Source organism: Bubalus kerabau, chromosome 3, assembly GCF_029407905.1.
Source record: "Bubalus kerabau isolate K-KA32 ecotype Philippines breed swamp buffalo chromosome 3, PCC_UOA_SB_1v2, whole genome shotgun sequence".
Classification (NCBI taxonomy): Eukaryota; Metazoa; Chordata; class Mammalia; order Artiodactyla; family Bovidae; genus Bubalus; species Bubalus kerabau.
Genome location: NC_073626.1, coordinates 113327316 through 113342110, shown reverse-complemented (window position 1 = coordinate 113342110; position 14795 = coordinate 113327316). Strand labels below are relative to the sequence as shown.

At 37.4% G+C, this 14795-nt stretch overlaps 1 protein-coding gene across 1 annotated transcript in view; it reads left to right on the top strand.

Annotated features, from left to right (window-relative positions):
• The window catches only part of THSD7B (thrombospondin type 1 domain containing 7B), a 1243680-nt gene extending 1229248 nt beyond the window's left edge, over positions 1 to 14432 (top strand). The window contains exons 29-30 of the mRNA XM_055572703.1: positions 2365 to 2452; positions 13249 to 14432. Of these exons, the coding sequence (XP_055428678.1) occupies positions 2365 to 2452; positions 13249 to 13330 (170 nt within the window). The 3' untranslated portion in view covers positions 13331 to 14432. The remainder of the gene's footprint in view (positions 1 to 2364; positions 2453 to 13248) is intronic.
• Positions 14433 to 14795: the final 363 nt, after the last annotated feature.

The following is a 14795-nucleotide window of genomic DNA, read 5'->3' as shown; positions in this document are numbered from 1 at the left end:
TCAGACAACATATACCTTGGGAACTTTCCGCCCAGATCCTAAGCCTTGGTCATACCAAAGTGCCCTGATGACATGCTCAAATGAAGCAAAACCAGAGCCCAGGCACAAAGGACCCTAGATTTAGTGGAAGAAACAAGACATTCTGTGACTAGCTTATAAGGATGACCACAATATCTTAACTTTTGGTTCCATAGTACGTCTGGGCATGCTGTAGATATTAAAAATCATATTCATTGTGTGATGTTTAGCTAATTTAGAGAAACAGACTTAAAGTTGAGGGAAGCATGCTATGAAATGCAGCCAGTCTCACTCACTGCTTCTAGACCCTATTTCAGAGAGAGAATTAAGATGAGGTTCCAAAAAAATGAGTTTTCAAATCCACAAATGAAGTCCTTAAACTTTGGAGATCTAACTGCAGCATCAATACCATGTATGTGACTATACATGTGTGTACACATATATGCACAGACATACATATATGTATACTCATATATACCCTTGTGTATGTATGTATATAAACATATATGTAAAATATATATTTAGTCTGTGAGAAAGTTTATAACTTTCATTAGGTTCTCATAATGGGGTTAAAAATTTAAGCAAACTCTCAGGAAGGCAATTAGGCAAAACCTATCATACATTTTGACCTAAAATTTTCCTCCTACGAATTAATCATACAAATATACACACACATACTAAGAGAAGAATGTAAATGATATTCATTATATGATTGCTTATTATATAGCAAATGAATGGAAATAAAATAAATGTCTACAAACAGAATAACAAACAAAAATATGATTCAACTGTGTAATGTCTCTTAGGGGTATTAAAAAGGATGAGATGGACCTGCCTTTATGAACTAGCATGGAAATATTTTTATTATGTATTGTTAGGTGGAAAAGTAGTACCAAAATGAATGATAAGGACAATTTGTGTCTTTTTTAAAAAGTGCGTGTGTGTTGTGTATATACTCGCTTGCATTTGCGGAGAAAACTATGAGATGGTTCATAAATTGGTAACAGTGGCACCTGGGTATGGAGCTCAGAGATTGGCAGGAAGACTAATTTTCCACTACATATCTTTTTTTAAACTTATTTTTTATTGTAGTATAAATGCTTTACAATGTTATGTTAGTTTCTGCTGTACAATGAAGTGAATCAGTCACATGCACACATATATCCTCTCTTTCTTGGACTTTCCTCCTCATCACATCTACCCAGGTCATTACAGAGAACCAAGCTAAGCCCTCTGTGCTATACAGCATTAGCTTCTGATAAACAACTATATTAATTTTTCTTTAAGTAATATGATTTAAAGGTCACCCAGATCACATACCTGTGCAATAGGGATTTAAAAGCACTGGATCTTATAATACTTCAGCTTTATGAGGTTTAGGGGTAATAAGATGAAAGGCGCATTCTCACTCAGGGAAGACTTTTTTTAATTGCCAATGTAAAAAATTCAGAATAGGGGATCACATCATTAGTGTTTCAAAGAGATCAAAATCAAAGCTTTGTTAAAAGTTTTATGACCATAAAAAGGGTCATTACTATGTTGAAAACTCATTCTAAAAGCCGATTGAGGCTTGAAAGTGTCTTGTAAGCCAAAACTGTAATAGATAGTCACAATATAATTGAAAGTAACAGTGATTTTCTTTCAAACAAATGTTTACAATAGATTGTTTTTTATCCCATGAAGGTCTTAGAATAAGATTCTGACATGTGTTTTTCTGGACCTACAGTTAATTACATTCAATGTAGTATAATGAATCTTTGCGTGTACATCTTTTAGAAAGGAGCATAATTCCTTTTGGGAAGCTAAGGCATTGCTGTTATCAGTGCAATTCTTAGTTAACTGTGTGCTCATGTAAAACATAGCAAAAACCATGTGTTTTCCAGAAACAACTCAAATTTATACATACACACACCATACATACAGTCAAGGTGTGTATCATATAGTTAAAATCACAAAATAGATCAGACTATTTGGTTCTTTTTTTTTAACCTCTTGCAGATATTAAATCCAAAATAATATATACTTCTACATGTGGATATGCTTTGTAATACTTTTGTATTAGAAGTATATATAAATGAAAATAAATTCAAAATATCCTACCAGTTGTTAGATTTTATGAAGTACTGATTAGTGGCACTGGTCTTTGGCATTGTGAAAAAATTGATAACCTATATTTAATATTTTCACCTGTTTTTTGGACATTTGATAACTGTCACATGTGAGTATTTTCACATATGCTTCTGACTTATGCAAATCTCAGAATTCAGATGAGAAATAAATAATACACTAATTAAATGAGAAATAAAAGCTTCTGTATGCTAAACCTGTTATTTTTATTTTAAACAGATGGCCGAGTGAAAATTTGGGTTTATGGCGTTTCAGGTGGTGGTTTTCTTATCATGATTTTCCTAGTATTTACTTCCTACCTTGTTTGGTAAGTACTAACTAGTAAAAAGTTTATACTCTATATTTTCATTGGTGGCATATTATACTAAAAGAAAACTTATGTTGAAATCTGGTCATTATAACAGGACCCTTAAACTCACAAATAATCACCAACATTAGAATTGTTAAATAGTTGAAGTGGGAGAGTATTATCTTTATTGTCCTCATTTGAAATAACATTTTTGTATTTGGCTTTCATATAATATCACAGGTATACGAGGCATATCATTAATCAGAGCTTTCCCATTTTACAATTTTGATTTAGATCAGTACCATTTTAACACACTGGAATTTGCTGGCACCTCTTAGTACCAGGACTTAATCACAGAGGTTCTTTTTTTTTTTTTTTTTAATTAAGTGTAGTTGATTTACAATGTTGTTTTAATTTCTGCTGTTAGACAAAGTCATTCAGTTTATACACACATACACACACACAAATACATACACACACCCTGGAGAAGGAAATGACAATCCATTCCAGTATTCTTGCCTGGAGAATCCCATGGATGGAGAAGCCTGGCAGGCTATAGAGCATAGCATTGCAAAGAGTTGGACATGACTGAAGCAGCTCAGCACGCACATATGTATACACACACATTCTTTTTCATTTTCTATTATGGGGACAGGATATAGAAAATAGTTCCTTGTGCTGTATATAGTAGGACCTTGTTGTTTATCCATTCTAGATATAAAAGTTTACATCTACTACCGCCCTCCCACTTGGCAATCACACATCTGTTCCATATCTCCGTGAGTCTGTTTCTGTTTCATAGACAGTTTCATTTATATATTGTAGATTTCACATGTAGTGATATCACAGGATATTTTTGTCTTTCTCTGACTTATTTCACTTACTGTGTTAATATCTAGGTCCATCCATGTTGCTGCAAATGGCATTGTTTCATTCTTTTTTATGGCTGAGTACTATTCCATTGCATATTTATAAAAGAATTTTCTTTATCCATTCATTTGTCAGTGGACATACAGATTTTTTCCATGTCTTGGCAACTGTGAATAGTGGTGCTATGAACATAGGGGTGCATGTATTTTTTTTAAGGTTGTGTATTTCCCTGGTGGCTCAAACGATAAAGCGTCTGTCTACGATGTGGGAGACCCGGGTTCGATCCCTGGGTTGGAAAGATCCCTTGGAGAAGGAAATGGCAATCCACTCCAGTACTATTGCCTGGAAAATCCCATGGACAGAGGAGCTTGGTAGGCTACAGTCCATGGGGTCGCAAAGAGTCGGACACGACTGAGCAACTTCACGTTCACGTGTGGATGTATGGCCAGGATTGGGATTGCTGGATCATTTGATATTTCTATTTTTAGTTTTCTGAGGAACTTCCATGCTGTTTCACACAGTAGCTTCACCAACTTATTCAATAAATTCCCACTAACATTATAGGAGGGTTTCTTTTTCCCCATGCTCTCTCCACCATCTATTATCTGTAGACTATTTAATGATGGCCATTCTGACTGGTGTGAGGTGGTATCTCATTGTGGTTTTGATTTGCACTTTTCTAATAAATAGTGATGTTGAGCATCTTTTCATGTGCCTATTGGCCATCTGTATGTCTTTGGAGAAGCGGCTACTTAAGTCTTCTGCCCATTTTTTTTTAATTCGGTTGTTTTCTTGTTGCTGAGTTGTATGTGTTGTTTGTACATTTTGGAAATCAAGCCCTTGTCAGTCACATGATTGGCAAATATATTCTCTCATTTGTAGGTTGTCTTTTCATTTTGTTTATGGTTTCCTTTACTGTGCAAAAAGCTTGTAAGTTTGATTAGGCCCAATTTGTTTATCTTTGTTTTTAGTTCTATTGCCTTGGGAGGCTGACCTAAGAAAATATTAGTACACATTATGTCAGAGAATTTTTTGCCTATGCTCTCTATTCTAGGAGTTTTATGATATAATGTCTTATGTTTAAGTCTTTAAAGCATCTTGAGTTTATTTTTGTCTATGGTGTTCTAACTTCTTCATTGATTTACATGCATATGTCCAGCTGTCCCAGCACCCTTTGCTGAACAGACTTTTTTTTTTTTTCCATTGTATATTCTTGCCTCCTTTGTCAAAGATTAATTGACCATAGGTTTGTGGGTTTATTTCACCTTCTTGGTCAGGTTTATTCCTCAGTATTTTATTTGAGGGGAGTGAGATTTTACAAGGTACTTTTTTTTTTTTAATTTCCTTTCTGCTATCTCTAGCTCCAGGGATTCTGATTTAAGCATCCACACAACTTGACCACATGCAGGAGTAATTAAAAGAGCCCCAGGTAACTAATAGCAGGCAAGGCTGAGAAAATTCTAGTTCTTAAATGTTCTTCTCAAACTGACCTATTTTTACCAAGTATGGTAAGTTGACCATTTGGTTCAAAAAACCTATGAGTATATTTTGGATAGTAGAGCCAGGTGTTTATCTACAGTGACCAACCATAAAAGAAAATTTGATTGTCCATTCCAGGAACCCTGTTTTGTAAGTGACTAGTTCCAAAGTATATTATTCTCACAAAATGATGATTACTTTATTGTATAGAATATATTTTATTTGATGAGCTGATCTTAAAACCAGACAGAAGTAAATACCTTTGAATATTTTTAAGTGTGTTGAGAATATTTTATTAGCTTCCTGAAATTTTTCAAAGGTTTTTTTTTTTAATTTTCATAAGATCAAAGTGTTACTTTGCTTTTTTCTCTAAATCGAGATATTTATATTCATCATCTGTCTCAAACTGTTTCCTTGACAATTTTTACCTAAGTTTTTAATCTCAATTCAAATCCAGTCTCTGTATTTTAGCTCGTACTTCCAAGGTTACACAGGTTTTTAAGTCTTTGCTCTTGGTCAGTGAAAGTTAGTGAAGAAAATCAAGTGACTTTAATTCTTTCTGCCACCTATAGTGATTGAGATTGAATTTGTAGAAGTTGGATTGCTATCCAGCTAATACTTCCTCAGTGTTGCAATAAAAAAGTAACACCTTCAGTTAGTCATTTACCTTAAAATCAAATGATTTGACCAATTATATTTGAATTGATTAATTTTGTATTGTCTAGATCCTGTCTTAATGAATAAATGTGAAGTGGAAAACCTTATGTGAGGTTGAGAGTGATAGGAAGCATTCACCACTAGAAAAGATGAGGAAAAGATCTCAAACTGAAACAAAGAACATAAAGGCTTGATAGATGAGAAACTGCTCTCAAAGCAAGGGCCCAGTATAGTGTAAGATAATCGGCTAGTCTATTAGTCTGTGAAAGCTGAGATGTATTCTACTTCATAGTCACATCCCCAATTCCAGATTCTATGGTTCCTTCTTCCTTGAATATCCAAAAGATTAAAAATTAAAATTTAACAGTCATAAATTCTGCCCTTTTACATTTCTCCCTTTCTTTCAGCTTAAAAGTATGTTACCCTTAATCCATTCCTTCAACAATACTTACTTACTGTAGCCCTTTCTAGGCTCTGGGGATTGATTACAGGTACCTCACTGAATTGTGATGACAAACATAATTTTCTAGAGAATTTTTAATGTAAAAGATCAAAGGAATCATCCCCTACTGTTTAGTGACCAAATTATATAGATACTTATGTGTATAGTATATCTATTTTTTTTCATCCTCAGTATCCACCCTTAATAATCCCCCATTGGAAGTAGCAGTTAGCGCCATATTTGGAAGCCCTACAAATCCTCCTTTCAACTGTCTGTCTATAGCCAGATTAGTCTTCTTAAAACTTAGCCAAGTGATCAGCCCCTTTCCTCCTCAAATGCCAGCAGTGGCTTCCCATTGACAGCAACATGAAAGTCATGTTCTGGCTGCCTTGCAAGTCAATAAAAGCCTTCCACTATTTGAGCCCAAACAACTCTTTCAACTTCATTTTCTACTATTTCTCTATGCCCCAGTGTGTTGCATAGGCTTGCTGCTAAGTTGCTTCAGTCGTGTCCGACTCTGCGACCCCAGAGACAGCAGCCCACCAGGCTCCCCCGTCCCTGGGATTCTCCAGGCAAGAACACTGGAGTGGGCTGCCATTTCCTTCTCCAATGCAGGAAAGTGAAAAGTGAAAGTGAAATTGCACACTCGTGTCCGACTCTTAGCGACCCCATGGACAGCAGCCTACCAGGCTCCTCCGTCCATGGGGTTTTCCAGGCAAGAGTACTGGAGTGGGGTGCCATTGCCTTGTATTTAAATTGTTGCTTTATCATTGAAGGATTTAAAATCTCATTCTACATCAAAGTCAACATTTTAAGTTTACTATACTCATATCCATCCAAGTTGGTTGAGATACAACACTTCTTTCAATCTGTTTGTGTTGCTATTTCAGAGGTTTTATCTCAAGATGTAAGTATCTATTAACATATATTAGGGAAGTTTGTCATTTTATTTGTACTGCTCATGTATATTTATGATCTCCATTAAAATACTTTTTATATTGTAATCTTTCATAATATTTATAGGAGTTGAATATAAGGCTACAACCTCTTTCTGAAGGATAGTGTTTTGGGAAATGTTGCCTTACATTAGGGTACATAGTGTGGTATCTTATTTCACAAGAAAGCTTCTGCTTGCATGGTTTACTCCTTACAGTTCATTCTTCTAGAATTAATTTTCATAAGTTATTGGCATTCTAACAGTTCTTCCCAATAAAAATTTAAACGCCAACTTTTTCCTTATGAAACACCCTGGAATAACTTGTATAAGCTGCCAGCCCTGGGGCATTTACTCCATGCTGGCATTGTAGTTACTTGTATAAACGTCTTCCAACATCTACCAAACCATAAGGACTTGGGGGTGGGGGAGAAGAGGTATAATGACTTATTTTTTAGACTACAAGTTTCACAAATATTTATTAAATAAGTGAATGAATCAATGAGTGGATAAGCTAAAACAATCTATTGCCCATGATCTTTAAAGGTCAAGAAAAAAATCTAATATTCACATATGTCAAAGTGCTTTACATAAGTTGCCTTATTCAGTCTTTCCAATAATCCAATAAAGTGTTGTTATTATCATCTTTATTTTAAAGAGGGAGTAAGCCATACTCAGAAAAGTTCAATAACTTATGTAAGGGTATCAGCCTGGTAAAATCAGCTCCAGATTCATCTTAACCCCCAAATGTCTTAACCCCTTTCCACTGGACTTCTTCCAGTCTCTGTAATTTCTTGTCCTTGAGTAATCCTGAAAACTCTTTAGACTCAATTAAATGTCTACACCTTTTCCATTTTTTAGCAGATCTTCATTTCCCAAGAAAAGTAAGTTATAGACCTGGGAACAGACTTAGTGATATCAAAACACTTACTGTTACATATGAGCTGCCTAAAGAATCCAAATAGGTTTTCACAGCATCTATTTCTATTAAATAGCTTGCGAAGAGTTAGAAGATGACAGTTTTGGAGATTTTATATTTTCTCCTTCAAAATAAAAAACTTAGGACAAGAGAGCTGCTATAACATGCCAGGTGTTACGTGTATACTTTAGATGAAAGCAATTTATAATAACATTTGGAAATGTTTTTTAGAAAATAGAGAAAAATAGTCTTCCCAAGGACTGCTTTGTTTAGATATGATCCTTTGTATGTCTGCCATAAACATTTGGGTTTCTTGAAATATTACTGATGCCCTAGCTCCCCTGGCAATAAAGATCCATGAGGTCATTTAGTGGGGACGACCATTGGGTGAGCTCTTAGTTAATCTAGACATAGTGTCTGGAAGTTCCTTGGAGAACCACATCTATTCTACCTTGCTCAGCACAATGCAGGGAATGGGCTCTCAAGTTTGAAGGGATGCTGCCGCCTCCGAGGCTCAGCCCTCACGAGCGGCTGACTGTTTGTAAGTGTCTTCCAGTCTGGGTCCTGTGGCTTGCAATCAAGGGTGGTGAGAAGTGTCAGCACTTACCTGTCTTTTCATAATGAACTTGCTTTTCTGGTCTAATGGGTTTATCCTTTGCTAAAATGCAAATGATCATGGAAAAGGTGACTTTAAAACGTGTCAGTCAATGATCTCTTACAGCCAGAGCTGCATAATGGTTTTCTCCCTTGTGCAAACTCTAAACGTGGTAGTGGCTGTCAAGAGCGCTGCATTAGGAAGAATTATGAGGCTATTCCTGGGCTCAACAGGAAAGAAGTGTGTGATGGATGGGAGATGGCCACCCGGGGCACAGGATGCCTGGGGGTGGTGGCGGCCCACGGGCCAGGCATTTATGGGTCCTGATTTAATGTGAGTGAGGTGCTCGTACCTTACCTGATAGCAGAGTTGAAAAGAGAAAAATAATTTAAAAACTATTTCTAAATGAATTTCCTAATAAAGATCAGGAAGGAAGAAAGGAAAGGGAGCAGGGGCTTCTGAAGGAAAGTTTCCTATTTGCTGACTTTGCAGAGGGCAGGCCCCTACTCAGATCTTTCTCTTAGGGTTCTTTTTAACCAGCCAGGAAGCTCTAAAGCCACAGCTTCTCAGCAGCATTACCACATTATTCAGTGGTTGCTAACTTTTAAACTCACTAAAAGTTCTCAGATCTCACACATTCATGTATGTGAAAGTCACTCAGTCATGTCGGACTCTTTGGGACCCCATGGCCTATACAGTCCATGGAATTCTCCAGGCCAGAACACTGGAGTGGGTGGCCTTTCCCTTCTCCAGGGGATCTTCCCAAACCAGGGATTGAACCCAGGTCTCCCACATTGCAGGCAGATTCTTTATCAGCTGAGCCACAAGGGAAGCCCCTCACACATTCATAGCTGTGATTTTAATACATCAATTGAGAGCTTACAAGGTATGAAGAGAGACATCATGAAGCCTTTATCACAACCATCCCAACACACACAACAAAAATCCCAAGCCTACACACTAGGAGCCCCCTCTTTTTTTGTCCTAGAGGTGAACACAATGTTCACAATTCCATACCTGTAAACTGGTGTAAAAATTTGAGCTGAATTTTCAAAGTAATATTTGAGCTGAATTTTCTATGCACAGGTCCTAGAGGCTGGCCAAGTTTAGATGTCTCCTAGGCAGGGCGGAGGAGCCTGGTGGGCTGCAGTCCATGGGGTTGCTAAGAGTCCGACACGACTGAGCGACTTCACTTTCACTTTTTCACTTTCATGCATTGGAGAAGGAAATGGCAACCCACTCCAGTGTTCTTGCCTGGAGAATCCCAGGGGCGGGAGAGCCTGGTGGACTGACGTCTATGGGGTCACACAGAGTCAGACATGACTGAAGTGACTTAGCAGTAGCAGTAGTGTGTATACATTAATCCCAATCTCCTAATTTATCTCTAACCACCACCTCCTTTGGTAGCCAATACTGTTGTCTTTTCATAAAGAGCTACCCCTCTAACCCACTCCTCCACACCCCAGGACGTCATTTCCCATTTTTCTCCTACGTAGCTGGTGTGTGCTAAGTCCCTTCAGTCATGTCCAACTCTTTTTGACCCTGTGTATTGTAGCTCACCGGGCTCCTCTGTCCATGGGAATTCCCAGGCAAGTTCTTTACTACTAGTGCTGCTGGGAAGCCCTTAACAAATGCCAGTTAGAACAAAATAATGCCATTTGCAGCAACATGGACAGACCCAGAGATTGTCATACTCAGTGAGGTAAGTTGAAGACAAATATCATGACAAATGTTATGATCACTTATTTGTGGAATCTAAAAAAAAAAATGATACAAATGAACTTACCAACAGAAATATACTCACAGACACAGAAAACAAACTTATGGTTACCAGGTGGGATGGGATATATTGGGAGATTGGGAGTCACATGCTTGTTATTTAGTCAATAAGTCATGTATGATTCTTTTGCAACCTCATGGACAGTAGCCTGTCAGGTTCCTCTGTCTATGGGATTTCCCAGGCAAGAATACTGGAGTGGGTTGCCAATTCCTTCTCCAGGGGATCTTTCTGACCCAGGGATCGAACCCAAGTCTCCTGCAGTGGAAGACAGATTCTTTACCCCTGAGCCTAGGTAACTAATAAGGATCACTGTATAACACAGGAAACTATTCAATACTCTGCAATGGCCTATATGGGAAAAGAATCTGACAAAGTGTAGACATATGTATGTGTATAACTGATTTACTTTGCTGAACAGCAGAAACTAACAACATTGTAAATCAACTATACTCCAATGAAATAATTTTTTTTAGAGAAGCCAATTCCTCAAAAAAAAAAAAAAAAAAAAAGAGTGGATTGCCAAATGTAAACTGTTGTACAGAGAATGGACAAACAACAAGGTCTGACTGTATAACACAGGGAATTATAGTCAATATCTTGTGATAAACTATAATGGAAAAGAACATATATACATATAACTAAATCACTGTACAGCAGAAATTAACAACATTGTAAATCAATTATATGTCATTAAAATAAATGTTTTAAAAAGTGAATTGCCAGAAACTCTGGAAACACCTTTATTTCTTGCCCCTCTCTTTTCTTCCCCTAAAACAGCAGGAGGTGGAGGAGGTAGAAGATCCCTATGGTCATTCCAAATGAAATTCCTCCTATTCTTTTGGACATTAGGACACCTTCTACTACCATCCCTAGGGTGGATAATAGACAAACTGTCACTTCCAATTTGTTGTAAATTCTCATTTGTGTGAGTTTTTAGTCCCTTTAAATGCAGATTAGTGTGCTCTGGACCCAAGCTGGAGCCTGGCAGTGTGACTAGAGCCACTGGATTCTACATATACATTAATATAGACAAATTTGGATGTTATTCAGATAATTATGCAGTCCCTGCTCTTTGAGAAGGGGAACAGACCTAGGGTGAGTATACCTCTGCAGTGAATTTTGAGGCTTATTTCTGCCTCTCCACTGTTGAGGATGTTTTTGCCTGCAGCCCATGCCCAGCACTCAGTCACACACAGACACCTACTGTATGCCGGGTGTGGACGCTGTAGGATCTCTGGTTCCTGTCAATAGGCTTTTTAGAAATCAATTCTAATTCACCTCTTCAACATCTATAAATTGCTTCTAGCATCTATAAATTGTTTCAAACAAGGTTTCAGTATTTTAAACTAGGAGATTCTCCCTATAAAAAAATGTCATTAGACATGTGTCTCTTTTGTGGTAAAATGCATGCATCATGCAATTCTCAACTTTTTAGCCATTAAGTAAAAGAAGCCAGACACAAACAGCCACACATACAGTATAATTCCATAGGAAATATCCAGAATAGGCAAATTTACAGAGGCAGAAAGTTGACAGGTGGTTGCCAGGGGTAGAGAATGCCTTATTACCTTCCAAAGGCCATCTTCCACCTCCAAATACCATCACATTAAAGGTTAAGATTTCAACATATGATTGAGGAAAGGGTAATGCAAATATTGAGTCCATAACAGTTCCTAATTACCCCCTTTATGATACATTTCATTTTGTAAAATATATAGCCTTATATAATGCATTACACTAGTCTCCTCCTTTGGACAAATGCTGGTTTCTCGGAGCTGCCTTAAAGAATGGTATCTGGAAAGAAAGTGTCCCAAAGGCTACCTGTTCCAAAGTGTAGACTGCTTAGTGGGAAGAGTTTCCCTTTGGGGTAATGATTATGCAACGTTGCAACATAATGTTCAAAATGCCACTCAACTGTACAGATTAAAATGTTTGTTTTTAATTTACATTCACTCAAAGTATTAAAAATTAATTATATGTACAGACAAAAGAGTTGTTGCTACCAAGTGCCTAATTAATAATGTGGCTACAAGGAGAATGCACTGAAGGGTTAAAAGTGTTTTCCTGTGTGTACAAGAAGCATTTGGATTCTAGGCTCTGCCACTCACTCAGTGACTTGAGGAAGGTAATAACCTCTCCAGTCCGTCTCTGTCAAGTAGTAATAATAATCCCAGTGCCCCCTTCTCTCACTTTTGGCCTGGGATTTATTGAGGCATTTTACGTAAAGTGCTCAGCACAGGGCTTGGCACTTAGTACGTGCATCCAATTAATAACATGCTGCAATAAAATAAATAGTATAGAAATCTGGAGACAAAGCCAGAGGTGGCTCCCTCTTGGTGAGGACAACCCAAAGAGTTGGGTTCTGAAGGCATGGCAAAGCCTAGACACTGAGGACAGAAGGGAGACAGGATGATGGTGGGGAAGGCAATGTGTAGCAGAATTAAACTGTAAATACTCATTAGTTGACATTCACCCACACTGAGAATCAAAAGGCATAATGAAGCATGGTTTGCCCCAGATCTGGGATATCACTGAGAGTTTGGGGAATGTAACTCAGTTTCAGCTTCTCTCTGTGTGAGAAGCAAGAATAGCCCTCTCTAACCTGGCAAAGATGTCCAACTCAGGGAGCACAGAGACCAGAAGAGAATGCTTTTGCCTGGTACAACATCAGTGAAATTCTCCTAACAGGCTTTGGTGACTTGGCAGCTAGATGCCAGGTTTCAAGCCTGAGCAGAAGTGTGTTTACTTAAAAACAACAGCAGAGTAAAGCAAGAGAATCTGGCTGTTCTAGCTACTTATGATGTTAAAACATCTGCGCTGTGGAGGTCTTAGTAGCTAAGGAATTAGTGAGCAGCAGATGTTCACATTACAGCGTATAAACAAAGGAAAGTGGCCCTCTACCAAGTTCATTGTTTCCACTAAACTATTGTTAAGATTTATAAGATTTTTTGGGGAAAAAAAAGGCTTCTCCTGGTTTAAGGGTTAAAGTACACCAGTATTCCAAAAAGGAACCCGCCAGTCCAGAGAAATCAGTCTTTTGTCTAACCACTTGGATTTCTGTACCTCACAGTTTTCTTTGGCAGATGAAACAGAGCTCTGAGAACTTTCTTCATCTCAGGAATTCTTTTCCCTTTACAGCAAGAAGCCAAAACCGCATCAAAGCACACCTCCCCAACAGAAGCCTCTGACCTTAGCCTACGATGGAGACTTAGACATGTAACCTGAAAAAAGAAATCCAAATGTAGACATCAACTGCCTTAACCGCTTTCTATTTTGTAGCTCTCAGACTTCTCAGTTTTTTGAGGAATCTCATGGTGTGATGTACTGAGCAGAATACAAATACTGCAAAAGTAATATTGCCTCAACTTCATTTGGACATGGAGTCAAGGATTATTAGGTCTGCCATTTTGCTTTCCAGTTGTTTGTGGGTGTGAGTGTTTAATGTTTTTTATTTTCCCAAGGGACCTGAAAACCCTTCTCTTCCTGTTTGGAAATGGGAGGAAGAAAACATGATGGAATTCCCACAGACTTAAGTAAATTTTATCCTCAGCAGCATGATGACAATCCGGAGAGGCCAAGGCTTTTACTGTAAATGATCAGTCTGACACTGCATTCTTATGCACTATATTAGTGCAAATCCTTATTCTTCCCATACTTCAACACTGAGTTTTCTAGAATTTACATTGGTTCAAAGACTTTCAAATTGGCTTGCCTATTTTCACGAGAGAATTCACAGAGAGAATGGGTTACCATTTCAGAAATTCTGAGTTTTTACCTTTATAAATTGTATTTTGTTTTGTAGCCAGGAGGACGATGGCACTTCATGGGTTGTATCTATTGAAAATAAATGAAATGTGTGTAGTTGCTGGACTAGATGAAAGCTAGGTGGTTTTGAATGAAATGTGTATTGAATGTTAGGGTGTACAAATGAAATCAGAGGTTATATTGGAAAAAAGAGGTAAATTATTTAATTACTAAAACTGTATTTTAACAAAAACTTTACCATGTAGATATAGCATTAGCCACACACAGTTGTAATTCAGTTTAATGATGACAAACTCTGCTTTTGTAATTTCAATTTTCTTATCTGAATATTTATAAATTCTTTTTTTGAATTTAATTATCTGACCTCATTTAATATACATCTAACACCAATCCTGTTTGTAGCAAGTCTTGCTTTTATAAGGGTTCAATAATATCTAAACAACACATGAAAAAGCTGAAACCATTTTATGAAGATGAATGTTTGTAATCGTAGGTGTTGGAAAGTAAGAAGGTGCCATCTTGTGGTATGGACTTGTATTTATAACAAATAAAGTGTTCAAGAGACTGAAATGTTGACTGTTGTAGACTTATTCCCTACTGAAGAGCCCATGGAGTGGGCTGCCATTTCCTTCTCCAGGGATGATTTGACAAAGACAGCTTTAATAACAGCTTCCCCATGTCACTGTTTTAGAGGCTGACAGCTGAAATCACTGACAGAAAAAAGGGCTCTTTCCCCACATGCTCAACACCATTGGTTACACTGTGAAATGGAGACAAGCATGATTACACAGAGTAGCTCTGAAGGCATATTTAAAGCTTAGCTAACATTAGAACACACCACTGTGTAATATTGCAAACACTGATATGTAAATGAACTGGGTGGCCTGAGAAAATGGAAATGTTAGAAATACGATACAGTG